General features: G+C 45.7%; 1 protein-coding gene and 1 long non-coding RNA gene across 3 annotated transcripts in view; one reads left to right on the top strand and one right to left on the bottom strand.

Moving 5' to 3' along the window:
- Window positions 1-1,897, bottom strand: part of LOC132592856 (uncharacterized) — a 12,208-nt gene extending 10,311 nt beyond the window's left edge. Inside the window, exon 1 of one of the 2 annotated variants that reach the window (XR_009558385.1) lies at window positions 1,622-1,897. This is a non-coding gene — a long non-coding RNA (uncharacterized LOC132592856). The remainder of the gene's footprint in view (window positions 1-1,621) is intronic. The other variant, XR_009558386.1, reaches the window with a different exon arrangement.
- On the top strand, window positions 1,887-15,775 carry NUP42 (nucleoporin 42). Its single transcript, XM_035129130.2, has 7 exons — window positions 1,887-2,122; window positions 4,452-4,641; window positions 5,750-5,844; window positions 7,928-8,004; window positions 10,851-10,937; window positions 12,677-12,761; window positions 12,896-15,775. The coding sequence occupies exons 1-7, from the start codon at window positions 2,011-2,013 to the stop codon at window positions 13,522-13,524; spliced, it is 1,275 nt and encodes a 424-aa protein (XP_034985021.2). The 5' UTR covers window positions 1,887-2,010; the 3' UTR covers window positions 13,525-15,775.

The following is a 15,775-nucleotide window of genomic DNA, read 5'->3' as shown; positions in this document are numbered from 1 at the left end:
GGTAAATCTGCTGCCTATGATTTTATTGGTTTTTGCATATTTTATTCTGTTCTATTATGTATTTTTAATTTAACCTGCTTTTAAATTTTAATACCGTGTTTCTCATATTATAAGACACGTCTTATATTTATTTTTTCCTCAAAAAAACACACTATGGCTTATTTTCAAGGGATGTCTTATTTTTTTCCTCCTCCTCCTGCCGTGGCCGGCATTGCTGCTGCACCTATCACTATGTCTTATTTTCGGGGTATGGCTTATATTCCTTGAATGCTTAAAAATCCTGCTATGGCTTATTTTATGGGTATGACTTAAAATATGAGAAACAGGATAATAGTAAAAAAATACAAAAAAATAGAACCTAAGGAGCAAACACATATCTGTGGGTGCTCTTATTGTACACTTCTCTCATTTAACAACCTTTTTGAATGCTGCCAATAGAGTTGTGAGGAATAGAAATCAAGGTGCATGAAAGTTACTTTCAAGTGTGTGTGTGCGCGCGTTAGCATTGGAAGTAGTACCGGTAGCTATGGAAGCCAACTTCCAGTGCACATTGCTTTTCATTAAGGTTAATCTCTGCTATTTCATACCGCTGTTCTTTGACAGCTAAAGGCATGGTTTGAAAAAGGCACCTATCTAAACTCTACTGAAAGTTAAGAAGTAGAGGTGTAGCTATCGATAAATTAAACCTAGAACAACAGACTGTGCTCTTTGGATATTTGTTAAGTGATTGCTGCTGGGAAATGGTTCCTATCATTTGGAGTCTCCAAAGAAGAAAAAGCAAGTAAAGACAAGGTACAACTTTAAGAAAAGAGAAAGAACCACATTGACACACTCACATCTCTATTTGGATTTAGAGTCAAAATCAAACAACAAAATGTTGATGTATAATCTTATTTCTATATTACTGTTCAGGGCTCTTAATGTGAACTTAGTCACATGTGATCTTTGGATGAAGGGTGGCATGTAAATGTAATAAATAAGTAAGAACCACCCTACTGCCTTGGTATAAAAGGCTCATCTAGTAGGCAATAGGATTCCCACAGTGGCTAAGAGTCCCATGGGTGCAGGCAGGATTTATGTTGGGGTAGCAGGCTTTATGTTAGTGTGGCAGAACCTCAGGTACTTTGCATTTTTTTGTTAATTTACTTGATTTGGGGGCGGCACCTAACCCCCTTGGCTACACCCATGAGTAGTTGTTTTCCAAAAGCCCATAGCTGCCACACAAAGCAAATAGCCTTTTTGTGCTTTTGCTCCCCAGGAACTATCAGAGACTTGAGCGTCCCCTGAACCTGGAAAGTCACCATCAGGAGGAGTTAAGGGTGAGAGCGACGGAATAACACCTGTTCATGTGTGTTTCCTAGCTAACCCTGCAGCATTTTGGGGCTGACAGTGCACTATGACGTATAGTGCTTGCCAAATTTCTGTCATACACAGACTCATAGTGTTGTAAGCCATTTTTGGTACAATAGCTCATCTGACGATGTCGGTGCCACGAAAGCTTACGGGTTTTGCCCTCTCTTAGCGCGCCGCTACCGTGCTGCCTGAGGTCTTAACCCGCCGCCGCTTTCTCTTAGGAGAAGAAACCCCCACCGAATTCAACAGCCCCCGTTGCTGCGCAGACCTGGGCAGGAAGACGGCGCTGCCACACGTCGTCGTCTCTGGAAAGTCACGCCATAGTTTGGAAGAGCGGAAAAAACTCTGAGGAAACGGCGCTTCGAAGCCTCGCCGCGGCTCCTCAACTGCCGCTCCCAACGGCTCTACGCGCGCCGAAGCTGATTGATGTTTTTTCGTTTCCACCAACTGCCACCGGGCTGCTGACGTCTTAGGAAAGAGCCGTTCGGAAAGCGCTCGGCCTCCTCGCGCGAGCCGGCTGCCTGCCGACGCCCGCGCGTCATCAACACGAGCCCTGAAGGCAGAGCCTCCCGTCGTGCGCAAGGCGGCGGCGGCTGTTCTTCATATTCTCGCTTTCGAGGAGTTCGCGGCGGGAGCTGCCTCAAGGGAAGCGCCGCCATGGCGCGCAACTCCGGCCAGGTCTGCCACTACTTCTTGCAGGGCCACTGCCGCTTCGGCGACAACTGCTGGAACGAGCACCCGCGCCATCACGTCGGCAGAGCTAACGCGGGTAAGAAAAAGAAGCTGCGCCGCTCCACCTCTCCGCCGGCGGATTCTCTCCGTCCCCTCGCGCCGGGGCCTCTTGCTGCTACGCCGGACAACCTGGTGCCCTCCAGATGGCTAGGGTTGCCTCCTCCATACTGCTAACATGCGCGGTGGGGCAGTTGGAGGGGGGCCGATTTTTTTTTTCATCTGGTGGTGAAGTGACTTCAGAGTACTGAAATCCGTTTCAGTCTGTTGTATCCAGGGCGGGCCGGGTTTAGTTTTGATGAGGCCCTAAGCTACTGAAGGTAATGGGGCCCTTTATATGTCCCGCTGTCCTTTGTCAACAACAAACTGTCGCTGTTTTTTGTCAAAACAAAATAAAAAAACAAAAAATTCCTTCCAGTAGCACCTTAGAGACCAACTAAGTTTGTCATAGGTATGAGCTTTCGTGTGCATGCACACTTCTTCACACTTTTGTTTTGACTACTTCAGACCAACACGGCTACCTAGCTGTTTTTTGTGTTGAATATATGGTAATTTATGGATCTAATAGGTATCTAAAGCCATTTGCGCATAACAGAATATGTATTTTAACAAAGTAATTGTTGAACTGAAATACAATTAAGAAGTATATTAATAGTGAAATATAATTAAGGAGAAGTATATTAATAGTGAAATAATTATTAAGCTCTAACTTAAAATGATTTTTTATTCATAACAAACTTAATAATGCAAACACATTGGCATTTGGCAATAACAAAGGTTCCTTTAGAAGCACAATTTACAAAGACTCATAATCTAGTCTCTAGAAATTTGCTATAACATGAAATAATAATAGCAAACCAGTGATATGTTAGGAAGCAAGCTAGCAGGCCATTACTTACATCAGTGTTTCTCAACCTTTTTTGGGCCACGGCACACTTGTTCTATGAAAAAAAATCCCGCGGCACACCAACTCTGTGCCGCCCTATATTTAGTTTAGTTTGGAGGGGAGACGTAATCATTACACACACGGGTGCAAAAAGTGCATGGTGTAAAAGTTGGAGTTTAATGGCAAAAGACTGTTGAGGGGTTCCTTTGCGGGTCTGTTCTGCATTATGTCCTTGGCGGAGCCACTCGCCGCCTTCTCCCCGTGCGCGCAGCCCCGGCGGCGGAGTTTCTGCAGCGGAAGGGAACAAACGACGGACCGACCTCCGATCGGTCCCTGTCTGTGTGGGCTGGGGCTTCTTGGTGAGGCTCCCTTTTGAGGCTCCCACATGCGGCTCCGGAGCCGCGGGTTGCCGACCCCTGGGCTAGCAAGAAGAGCACCTCACCTTCTGCAGGACTCCTTGCCGAAGAGGCCGCTCACTCCCGCGCCGACCGAAAAACTCCCGGGCGCCGCCAGCAAAAGGAGCGAGAGCGAGACAAACAGCCGCGGTGGTGGCTGTTGAGAGCTGCGCTCGCCCCGCCCCCGTCGTGACCCGGCTGGCTTCCTTTTCGGCGGGTCAGCGCCCCTAATGGCGGCCGCCAGTCACGTGACAGGGCAGCAAATCGCCCTTCTCGTCGCCAGCGTCTCCCGGCACACCAACCAGCGTCCCGCGGCACAATACTGTGCCGCGGAACAGCAGTTGAGAAACGCTGACTTACATCATAGGAGCCTACACAACACAAAACACTGTTGCTGTATGTACATTTTATTTTATTTTATCTTATATTTTGGAAATGTAAATCCAGTTATTTTTCCCTTTAAATTTTATAGGGGCCCCTAGGAGAGTGGGGCTGTAAGCTATAGCTTGTTTAGCTTATACGTAAATCTTGCACTGATTGTATCCTAACAGGATGGGCCCTCTGGAATTTGCCACGTGTGCACACACACAAATTTGTAAATGTGTGTGGCTACCTAGAGCTTAGCTATAGGACCTTTCCAACACATGCATGTGGAGAAGATCCTTAACCTGGCAGAGGGGTTGAGAGAAAGAGAGAAGACCTAAAATACAGTGGTGCCTCGCTTTACGAATACCTCGCACAACGAGAAACTCGCTAGATGAAAGAGTTTTGCGTTGCACGAGGCATTCGTAAGACGACAAAATTTTCTATGACCGCCGCTTCGTCTTACGAAGCGCGGCCATAGAAGGCGGCAAAGGAAGATCAGCTGTCAGCGCGGGAAGCTGACAGCTAATCTTCCTTTGCCCGGGGGGGGGCGGAGCCGAAATGCGGCGGTGCGGCGGCTGCCCCTGCCTGTCTTCCCCTTGATTCGGCTCCGTCTCCCGGAGCCACCGCACCGCCGCAGGTGAAAATTCAACAGGCAGCAGGTGTAGTGAAGCTGGTTCTCTCATAACTCTTACTTAACACATCTCTTTCTTTCCCAACTGAAGGCTCCAGTCGAAGAGGAGCATGGAGTGGACATAATCAGAGATACAGTAATCCTGTACAGACATCCAGTTTTTCCAAATCATCCAGCTGGCACAACAGAGATTCTGGCTTTTCACAGAATCGATATGCTGCATTAAACTCCAATGAAAATGTTGGTAATAGTGGCATTGTAGATGAGGAAGATAAACTTCTGTAAGTAGCAATTTCCTATCTCTCAAGTTTTAATAGACTTTAAATAAATTTTATTGAATGGCTAATTAAAAAACAAACCTGAACCCTATGGCTGCAGTCCTGTACACAACTGTTAATATCCTATCGAGGTAAATAGGAGTTAAGAAGAATTAACTCTGTACAGAGTGCCTGCCTGTGACAGTGGCCTTTGCTCATAAAAGTTCATTATATTAAGAGCCAGTTTGGGCATAATTAGCCAGAATGAGTGCTGGTCATACTTATTTCTTATGCTGTTGGCTCCGGCACTTTGATCCTGTTTAAAGCAAATCCTGCTGTGTCTGAAGTGGTAGACCGTGGCTTAATGACACTTTAGTTGACATTCATCCAGAGTTTCCTGTTTCAGATGTAATGGGAACTGGTTTCCTTTAAACAAGATCAAACTGCCAAAGCTGGCTCTCAAGGAGAGGGATGAGGGAGGAGCATGTGGGTCTGACACTTGGTCCTATCTTCATAAACTGCATTTGGGAATGAGAAAGGGGAAAGACTAGCCTAAGATTCTATCCTATTAACAGAGAAAAAATGTTTCTTTTCAGATAATTTCAATCGTGTTGATGTTTCTTTGGTGTAGCTAATTTTTGTCCTGACAGCTATTAAAAAATGTGACTTGGTACAAATATGTTTCAGATTGGTTTAATATTGGCTCTGATGCAGCTCTTGCTTCTTAGTTGTGTAAAACTAGAGGCTCTAGATGGGGATGTGCATTGCCATCTGCATCAGACTGGATTGGCATCTGTGCCCCCAAATGATGCAGATGTGGATTTCTCACACTGAATCACTTAAGAATTGATTTTTTTTCCATTCAATTGTGATTTCCCCTGCTTATTCAAGTACTTCCTGTTTATATTTGATCTTGCACCCACTCTTTCCACTTGTTTTCTTTGAATTTTAGAAACTGAAAAAGAGTATTGTAGCAAGCCACTTATAAAACACATTGTTTTGTCTTATCACAGTAAACCTTTGACTTGGCTCTGTATTTTTTAAAAAACACATTGAATCTAGCTTTAAGTAGGTCTTCACTGCCTATCTTCCAGTTCATTTGGTTTATGACTTTTGAATGTCATTTATTCAGTGAACTTATAATGAAAGACATGGAGAGTTGGGAATCTTCAGGACAATGGATGTTTTCCACCTATTCACCTATGAAAGAAAAGCCTAATATATCAGGTAGAATCTTTCCTAATCCTCTTAATTTTCCACACATGCTTAGGTTTATTTCTCACTTGAATACTATTATTGGATCCCAAAGAATGAGAAGTGTGCTTATATAAGTGAACAAAAAGTGTCTGTCTTTTATCTTTTTAAAAATAATAATAATGAGGCTTTGGTATGGACTACAGTGGTACCTCGACTTACGAATTTAATCCGTTCCGAACAGACCTTCGTAAGTCGAAAAATTTGTAAGTCGAAGCCAATGGGGGGGGAAATATTAAAAAATTGTACGTCAAAAAAATCCTATCTAAACCGCATCCAAAATGGCAGACGGAACTCCATTTGTAACTCGAAACATTCGTAAGTCGAGTTATTCGTAAGTCGAGATACCACTGTATGCTTCTAAAATTTCTGTTCATTCTAGTATTTATTTAACTAACACAAAATGGGAGTTTTTGCAAGACCAGAATCTAACTACTTTATCAGGTGGGCAATTTACAATACAGTAATGTGATTTGCTAACTTGGCCTCCTTGTATTATTTAACCCAGCTTTATCTGTTGCTGACTGTCATGGCAACCATGATGGCCAACTATAGGCTCCATGAGAGAAAGAAGAGTTCTGAAACCAATTTTTCCTTTATGATTTTAGTAGCGTGTAGTTGGGGTATGTACATTATGTGTCGTTGGCAATAGAGAAAGATTAAAAATCTACCAGTGGGCTGTTTGATCTTTTGCTGTCTCCGATTTTTCATTGCAAATATTACTACTAATGGACAGTGTTTCCTTTCCCCCTTTCCCAGCACCCTTCCAGGCTCGAAAAGTGAGCCCAGCTTTGGGAAGAACAGAAATAGAAGGCACCTGAAAGGGAAAATTGAGAGGCTCAGAAGGGGCTAAACCAGGCATAGGCAAACTCGGCCCTCCAGATGTTTTGGAACTACAGCTCACATCATCCCTAGCTAACAGGGCCAGTGGTCAGGGATGATGGGAGTTGTAGTCCCAAAACATCTGGAGGGCCAATTTTGCCTATGCCTAGGCTAAACACTTAGAAGTTATCCCTACCATGCATTGCTTGGTACCTGAATAAATGTAGAGTTCAAACTGCATTTCTTCACACGAAGTCTTGAGTGGACAAATGATTAATTTGCAAGCTGGCATAAGTTCTAAATTAAGAAAGTACAAGATAGCACACTTCACAGAATATGTTATATACCATGTTTTGAAGTAACTTCTGGAGTCTTTGAAGTATCATGCTTTTGAAATAAGACCCCAATGCATGGTGAAAGCTATTACATATATACTCGAGTATAAGCCAACCCGAATATAAGCCAAGGCACCTAATTTTACCACAAAAAACTGGGGAAATTTATTGACTCGAGTATAAGCCTAGAGTGGGAAACACTGGGTCCAGATAGGGGTTAATAAGAAAATAAAAAATAAAATATAGCAGACTAAGTACTGTAAATAAACACAGAAGTGGGCAGGTTCTTGCCCAGTACGGCACGGACAACACAAGAGGCTGCCGGCGTGCAGGAGGTGCGTGTGGGCGGAGACAGGGAAAGAGATAGCGACTTGCCCGGCTCTCCCTCTCTTGCACACCGAATACCTGACTCTTCTGATGGAGCGGGGCAAAGGGCTGGGCGCGTGAGGCAGAGGGAGTGAGCAGAGCCGCGCAAATGTTTGAGGCGCCATCAGCAAACCGCCCGTACAGGCGGTGGCGGCTGCAGCCGCAAGCAGGCGATAGTGCCGCCATACGGGCGGTACACGCATGCGTCGTACGTAGCGGTGCTGTGCATGCACCGTATGGTCGGTTTCCCCTGCCCCAGCTACTGTTCATGCTTCGTTCGCCCGTGCCTCACTCGAGTATAAGCCATGGGGGGCTTTTTCAGCATTAAAAATGTGCTGAAAAACTCGGCTTATACAGGAGTATATACGCCAATTGATTCTCTGGTGCCATTGTCATTTGCTTTTATACTTGGCCAGTGTCTCTTGTCAACAAACATGAGAGTTGTTGGGGGATGCATTTACTATGATTTCATAGCTGGGGATAAGAGCAATATTATCTGTCTTTCCAGGTTTTGACTGTTCCTCTTCCTGCAGGGTTTCCAGACATCTTGCCAGAAGAGTTGCGTCTTGAATATTATAATTGCAGAGCAAACAACAATGCACAAAATTATGTGAGTCTCTACATATTGATAATAAATAACAAGATGAAAGATTTAAAAAGATTATTAAAAGACTAGTGGTTTTCAGCCCGTTTAATAACGGGCGCTAGAATCCTGGGGTTCGGAGAAGCGCTTGCGCAGCGCTTCTCCGAACCCTGGGACCTGTCCTTGCTGTCGGCGGCAGGGGGACAGGAACGGAGGAGGAGAAAGCGCTGCTTTCTCCTCCTCCGTTCCTCTCCCGCAGCCGCCGACAGGAAGCAGACATCCCAGGGTTCGGAGAAGCGCTTGCGCAGCGCTTCTCCGAACCCGGGACCTCTCCTTGCTGTCGGCGGCAAGGGGACAGGAACGGAGGAGGAGAAAGCGCTGCTTTCTCCTCCTCCGTTCCTCTCCCGCAGCCGCCGACAGCAAGGAGACCTCCCAGAGTTCGGAGAAGCGCTTGCACAGCGCTTCTCTGAACCCTGGGACCTGTCCTTGCTGTCGGCGGCAGGGGGACAGGAACGGAGGAGGAGAAAGCGCTGCTTTCTCCTCCTCCGTTCCTCTCCCGCAGCCGCCGACAGGAAGCAGACATCCCAGGGTTCGGAGAAGCGCTTGTGCAGCGCTTCTCCGAACCCTGGGACCCGTCCTTGCTGTCGGTGGCAGGGGGACAGGAACGGAGGAGCGCTTTCTCCTTCCTTCCTCTCCCCCAGCCGCCGACAGGAAGGACGCGTGCACTCTCCCCCCCCCCTGCCTCCTCCAACCGCCGCTCCTCTCACGGGCCAGGGAGGGTTGTGAGGAGGCCTTCGCCGGCCTCCACCCTCGCTTCCCTGACGTGCCCTGCAGTGAGGCGGTGTCCGGCGGGAGCGGCGGTTGGAGGAGGCAGAGGGGGGGGGAGAGTGCGCGCGGGCAGTCTCTGCTGTCCAATCCCTGTATCCCTGGGGCACATGCGCAGTACCTCAGGGACACACGGGACATCTGGACGCAGGGACAACATGGACATTATTATATAGGATGATCCAAAAAGAACTCCCTTAAGAGAATCAAGTCTTTTTGTCTTAAGGCAGTCTTTAAAAGAATCTTTCAAAAAAAAATAATCTTATTATTTAAATAATTCCAGTGGCACTATAAAGACCAACTAAGTATCAGCTTTCTAGGTATGAGCTTTCGTGTGTATACACGATACTGTACTCTGAAGATACTCTGAAGCAGAGGTCTCTACAGCCTTGTAACTGTTGATGACTGTTAATGATGGCAGTTGGTTCCACAGGGGAAGGGCAAGGGATTTTTAAAGGGATAAAAGGTAAAGGGACCCCTGACCATTAGGTCCAGTCGTGACCGACTCTGGGGTTGCGCACTCATCTCGCATTATTGGCCGAGGGAGCCGGCGTATAGCTTCCAGGTCATGTGGCCAGCATGACAAAGCCGCTTCTGGCAAACCAGAGCAGCACATGGAAACGCCGTTTACCATCCCGCTGTAGCGGTTCCTATTTATCTACTTGCATTTTGACGTGCTTTCGAACTGCTAGGTTGGCAGGAGCTGGGACCAAGCAACGGGAGCTCACCCCGTCACAGGGATTCGAACCGCCGACCTTCTGATCAGCAAGCCCTAGGCTCAGTGGTTTAACCACAGCGCCACCTGGGTCCATAATTAGCTTTAGCATGTATAATGGGATGGCCATAATTAGCTTTAGCATGTATAATGGGACATGAATCCAATATCTCTATTCAGACCAGGTCTCTCCATAGTTTTTAGTTTGGTAATGAGTTGTAACTCAGCAACTTCTCTTTCAAGTGTATTTTTAAAATTCTTTTGCACTAAGACAGCTACTTTAAGGTCTTGTATAGAATGTCCTGGGAGGTTGAAGTGTTCTCCTATTGGTTTCTCTGTTTTATAATTCCTGATGTCAGATTTATGTCCATTTATCCTTTGGCGTAAGTTTTGTTCTGTTTGTCCAATATAGAGAGCTGAAGGGCACTGTTGGCATTTGATAGCATATATAATGTTTCAAATCCCTGCAACGGGGTGAGCTCCCGTTGCTCGGTCTCAGCTCTTGCCAACCTAGCAGTTCAAAAGCACGCCCCCCAAAAAGTGCAAGTAGATAAATAGGTACCACTCCGGCAGGAAGGTAAATGGTGTTTCTGTGCACTGCTCTGGTTTGGGTGTTCCATTGCACCAGAAGCAGCTTAGTCATGCTGGCCACTTGACCCGGAAAAACTGTCTGTGGAGTAGACAAACGCAGGCTCCCTCAGCCTGTAAAGTGAGATGAGCGCCACAACCCCAGAGTCGTCTGCGACTGGACTTAACTGTCAGGGGTCCTTTACCTTTACCTTTTTATAATGTTGGAAGATGAACAATTAAATAGGCCTGGGATGGTATGTTTGATGTTATTGGGGCCAGTAATGATGTTGTCCGGGTGTATGTGGCTGCAAATTTGGCATCTAGATTTACTGCAGGCTCTTGTGCCACTCAGTCTTCATGTTAAGTCTGGTTGTTGTATTATTGTGTGTGTGGAGTTGTTTAAGATTGGGTGGCTTTCTGTAGACGATGAAAGGTTGTCCTCCCAGAGCTTGGGAAAGAGAGCTGTCATTATCTAAGAGAGGTTGTAAATCTCTTATGATGCGTTGAACTGTTTTACCTTGAGAGCTGCATGTGATTACTAGTGGTGTAATATTGTTTAGTGCAAATGGCTGTGATTTGGACTCAAGTCCACCCCACTCCCCAAAAAAATATAAGGTACCGTACATTTGAACTGTGTGGTAGTAATGACATTCTTCTGGTTCTGAATGTGTCAACACATTTTAATCACAGCTGCTCAAAAATTCTATTCCTTCTTGCTTTGATTAGTAGGGTCCTAACACAGTCTAATCTCTCTTTTTTTCAGATCAATTCAGTCCAGCAGTTAGCAAGCCAGTGGAGAAGTCGGTTGCTTGAGCTGAAGAATATAAATGCATCTACTAAAGCGGCACTGGTGAGTGTAATAGAGAAAATGAAAAGGTCTTCATTTAAAGTTTTAAATTTATTTTACAAGGTTTGGAAATCTTTCAGTCATGTTTCTCAAAGCAGTTCACAGTAATAAAATCAGAGTTGTTGATAGAAGATACTGTCTCTACAATAAACATCCAGAGTAATGGGTATTATTCATTAGCGTTGTTCAGCTTCTGGCTCTGCTTCCTTGAAAGGTGGTGATGGCCAAGGGGGTTCAAGAAGGCAGAAAAATAGGTTACTAAGAGGGCAGGTGTTCTTTAGAGTGTTGGGGTTTTTTGAGTTTGAGAACTGATGCTTTGCTCTCAGAAGTAGCAGCAGCCGGAGACCATCGGTGAAGGAGGTAACCTCTAACACAGCAGCTGGAATTCCTCCTCCTCTTGAGGAAGCTTGCCTTTTTGCACCTTGGACTGGCAGAGGGAAGCCTATTCCACCCTGACCAATTGCTGGCTGACCAATTGAGAACCCATCTGGGCTCAATTTAGCACAGGAGTTGGGGATAATTTGAGACCTGGGCTGACCGGGGTGGGGGTGCCCCTTTGTGGGGAGCTGCTTCGAAGGGAATCAAGGGCAAGGAGTAGGCATGTAATTTGTGGGAACCTCTGGATCTTCTGCTGTTGCTTGAGGCTCGGGTGGCCTCAGCAGCACAGAGTGCCTTCCATCAGCTTCGGCTGATAGCCCAGCTGCGCCCCTATCTGGACATGAGTAGCCTAACCTCTGTTGTCTATGCTCTGGTAACCTCCAAATTAGATTACTGCAGTGTGCTATATATAAATAGGGCTGCCTCTGAAGGCAATTCAGAAACTTCAGCAGTTGCAGGATTCAGAGGCCAGGTTGCTCACTGGCGCAAGATGGTTTAAGCATATTACATGGATCCTTGCCTGGCTGTGCTGGCTGCCAATCAGTTTCCAGGCCCAGTTCAAAGTGCTGGTTTTGACCGATAAAGCCTTAAATGGCTCAGGAGCACAATATCTCAAAGACCATGTCTCCCTGTATGAATGGACCTAGACCCTGTGATCATCCTCTGAGGCCTTTCTTTGTGTGCCTCCTGCTGCAAGAGGTCTGGCAGGTAGCAACACAAAAACGGGCCTTTTCAGTGGTGGCTCCCCACTTGTGGAATGCTCTCCCCAGGGAGGTTTGCCTGGCCTCTTCATTACATTTCTTTAGGTGCCAGGCAAAAACCTTTCTCTATAACCAGGCTTTTGGCTGATTAAACAATCTATGGCCTTTTAAATGTGTTTGTGGGAGGGGGATTATTGGTTTGGGGGTTTTTTGTGACGCATTTTTTGTTCTCATTTTGTATTTTTCTGTTGTGAACCACCCTGTGATTTTCGGATGAAGGGTGGCATTCAAAATAAGCAAATAAATAAATAGAGCTATCTCCCCAGTCCAACAGGGGGATGATGACGATCCAAATAGAGATCTATTCATTTACCTGTGGCCTTCCAGGTGTTGCTGGACGTCAGCTCCTCTCAGCATCAGCTAGCTTGGCCAGGTGTTGGGGATGGTGGGAGTTGTTGTCCAACAACATCTGGAAGACCTTAGATTCCCAATACCTGCTGTAGATCCACACTACAAATAAAGTGAAATCATAGTGATGGTAATGTAAATTGGCTTATTCTATATCAAGTATTTGTTCATTTCTAACTGCATTTTGTATTGAATTGGATGCAATAGTACCTTTTTTCTTCTGTAACATGTAGAACTACTTCTCATTGTTTTAAGATATCTGAATTTAAGAACACGGCTAGTCAACCACCACCTGCATTGGGGTTTGGAGGACCGCAGGCATCGGCTTTTGGATCATCAGGTAGGGATTTGTTTTGGCTGGGGGTGGGTGGAGGTTTGCATATTCTTAGTTCCGATAGTCCTGGGTTTACTATCGTTTCTTTGATCTTACTATTGCCAACATACCTCTTGCTTTTCTTTGTGCGACAATTGCAGCCTTTCCTGTGGATAATAAACCTGCTCAAGCCTTCTCCTTCAAACCAACTTCTGAACTTGGCAGCATCTCCTCTGGAAGCACACCTGCATTTGGGAGCCTCACGAGCAGCCAGGGCACTGCATCTTCCACCACTGCGCCCCATGCAGTCAGCTTTGGAGATCAACCCGCTTCATCGGCATCTTCCTTTTCATTTAAAATGGCTACAACAACTCCAGGTGGGTTTGGAGCTTCTGGTTTTTCAGGGTTTGGCAAACCTTTTCCAGCAAGTTCCTCGGAGACTGCGCCTGCATCGGTGTTTGGTACAGCAGCCGTCACCCCTGCTTTGAATCCCGGATTCGGCAAATCTTTTCCTGCCAGCTCCTCAGACTCCACATCTGCTTCGGTGTTTGGAACAGCTGCTGCTTCCCCTTTGAATTCAGGGAACACACTGTTTGGGCAGCCAGCAAGTCTCTTTGGGGGTAATGCAACGTTGCCCCCTTCCACAACCCCTCCCAGCACCACCTCTGCAAAGTTACTTACCCCAGAGTCGGAACTGTCTGCTGAAGAACTGGAGCAATTTAAGGCAAAGAAATTCACACTCGGAAAAATTCCTTCCAAGCCACCACCAGCAGTACTTCTAAATCTGTAACGTGGCCTGAGGTTGTTCTTACTATCTTCTCCTGTGTGTGCAAATATCAGAGACACTTTGATTTAATCCTTCAGAAGTTAAATTCTTCTATGGCTCACCATATTGTTTCAGAGAAGTTACATTCATTTCTAGAAATGTGTGATCTGCTTGACTTGTTGGCTCCAGAATGAATATTTAACATAAGAGTATTGCATAGCAAAATTAGCTTTGCAATGAACTTGAAAATATAGGAAACCCAAGGTGTTCTTTTCTTTGGTAGAGTTGGCTTCCATACTTTATGGACATGAAATGTGCTAAAGGTACCTTAAAGTCCCCAAATCATACCTTTGAACACACCAGCTATTCCCCAGCTATACCAAAGTTATAGAACCCACAACCCCTCCGTGCTCTTCTGTTGCTATAATCTGGCCTCAACAGCTTCAATACCACAGTAGTCCTCAGCCTTAGCTTTTCTAGCTATAATTGGTTGATTTAAAAGAGCACATCTATCTGCTGTGATTTGGTGATGGGACTAGTTGTTACCACGGTGCTCTGCCTTACTGTAATTCTGAGTATATCCTCTTAGCACCTAGTCTACTAAAGCCTTCCTCTGTGTGTGAGTGTTTTAGCACAACACAGGAAGCAAACAATAGCATAAACTAGCTATCCTCCCTGATAGCATTGGGCTTACCTTCATTTTCTGTGAGGTATAAGGACTCCAGATTCAAGCAAATACTTTTATTTTAGGTGTGCTGCAAGTGTGTGCCTTTGTTTTGTCATTCTGTTGCCCCAAACAACAAAAACCACTTTCTCGTCAGGTAAATTTTGGTACAGAAATCAGTACTGAATTTGATGATGACATTGAATTATTTTTCTTTCAATTTTGCTTGTGGTTAATGATGGTTTTAATTTTAATATCTGCCGCCCTGGGACCTTTTTGGTGAAGGGTGGGTGACAAATATCTAAAACAACTAAATGAATCACTAGTCATTGACAGTAGTAAAGATTAAGCCCCTCGCCATCTTCTGTCTGTGCACACAACTTAGAACTTCATACGAGAGACTTGTCGTCAAGCAGATCAATTTGGATTTCGGATCCCTGCTTCACTTCACACATGATGCCCCACCTCTTACCTTTTCATCCAACATCAATAGTTGAGCTGTGTGCAAAAGCTGCCAAAATCGTGGGCATAACCAGCCACCCTGCTTCGCCTGCCCATGTGAATGTAAATAATGCGTAGTTGCAAAGGGTTGTTAACTTTCACATGAAGGGAAAACATTATGTAAACCGATGATTTTTTTTAAAAGACAGTGAGAGCAGGTCTTTCTGTGCATTAATTTTGTACTGGTTTAGAGACCCTTTAATATAAATGCATGACCCCATAGTAAAGGTAAATAGGTAAAGGACCCCTGGGCGGTTAAGTCCAAAGGTGACTATGGGGTTGCGGCGTTCATCTCGCTTTCAGGCCAAGGGAGCCAGTGTTTTTCCACAGACAGCTTTCTAGGTCATGTGGCCAACATGACTAAACCGCTTCTGGCACAACAGGACACCGTGATGGAAGCCAGAGCGCATGGAATGCCATTTACCTTCCTGCTGCAGTGGTAGCTATTTATCTACATGCATTGGCGTGCTTTTGAACTGCTAGGTTGGCAAGCGCTGGGACAGAGCAACAAGAGCTCATCCTGTCACAGGGATTCGAACTGCCAACCTTCCAGTTGGCAAGCCCAAGCGGCTCAGTGGTTTAGACCACAATGCCACCTGTGCCCCATAATGACCCCATAGTATGCCACCCTGAATAACAGGAAGTTCTATGCTTTCAACTACTGTGGGTGGGGGGAATGGGGAGGAATGAGGTGAAAAACTGTTATGTGTCCTCACGTCTCAGACTAGTTTAATGTGATTACGATCACTACTTTCTTTGAATTATAGAATGTGAGGGTCATTGATTTTTCACTAATGTAGGTCAAATTTAGAATAGTTTGAAGTTTAGCAGGCACACTGCTTCTGTCCTGAACATCTAAGGGAGGCAGGGCTAGGGAAGCCGTGGAGCTCTCTCCATGTTGCTGGGCTCCCATCATTCTCAGCTGGCATGTCCAATGGTCAGAAATGATGGAAGCTGGAATTCAGCAACGTCCAAGGGGCTACAAAGGTTCTCCTGCTCTGATCTAAGGGCTGATAGGTACGTGTGTGTAGAAATCTGTCTGATGTACAAAAGTAACATATGCATTTTCTTGCTCTGCCCACACTGGCCTCTGGTTCCTAGAAGGTTGCC

Source organism: Zootoca vivipara, chromosome 12, assembly GCF_963506605.1.
Source record: "Zootoca vivipara chromosome 12, rZooViv1.1, whole genome shotgun sequence".
Classification (NCBI taxonomy): domain Eukaryota; kingdom Metazoa; phylum Chordata; class Lepidosauria; order Squamata; family Lacertidae; genus Zootoca; species Zootoca vivipara.
The sequence above is the reverse complement of the archived record's forward strand: the minus strand, read 5'-3'. Positions and strand labels throughout refer to the sequence as shown.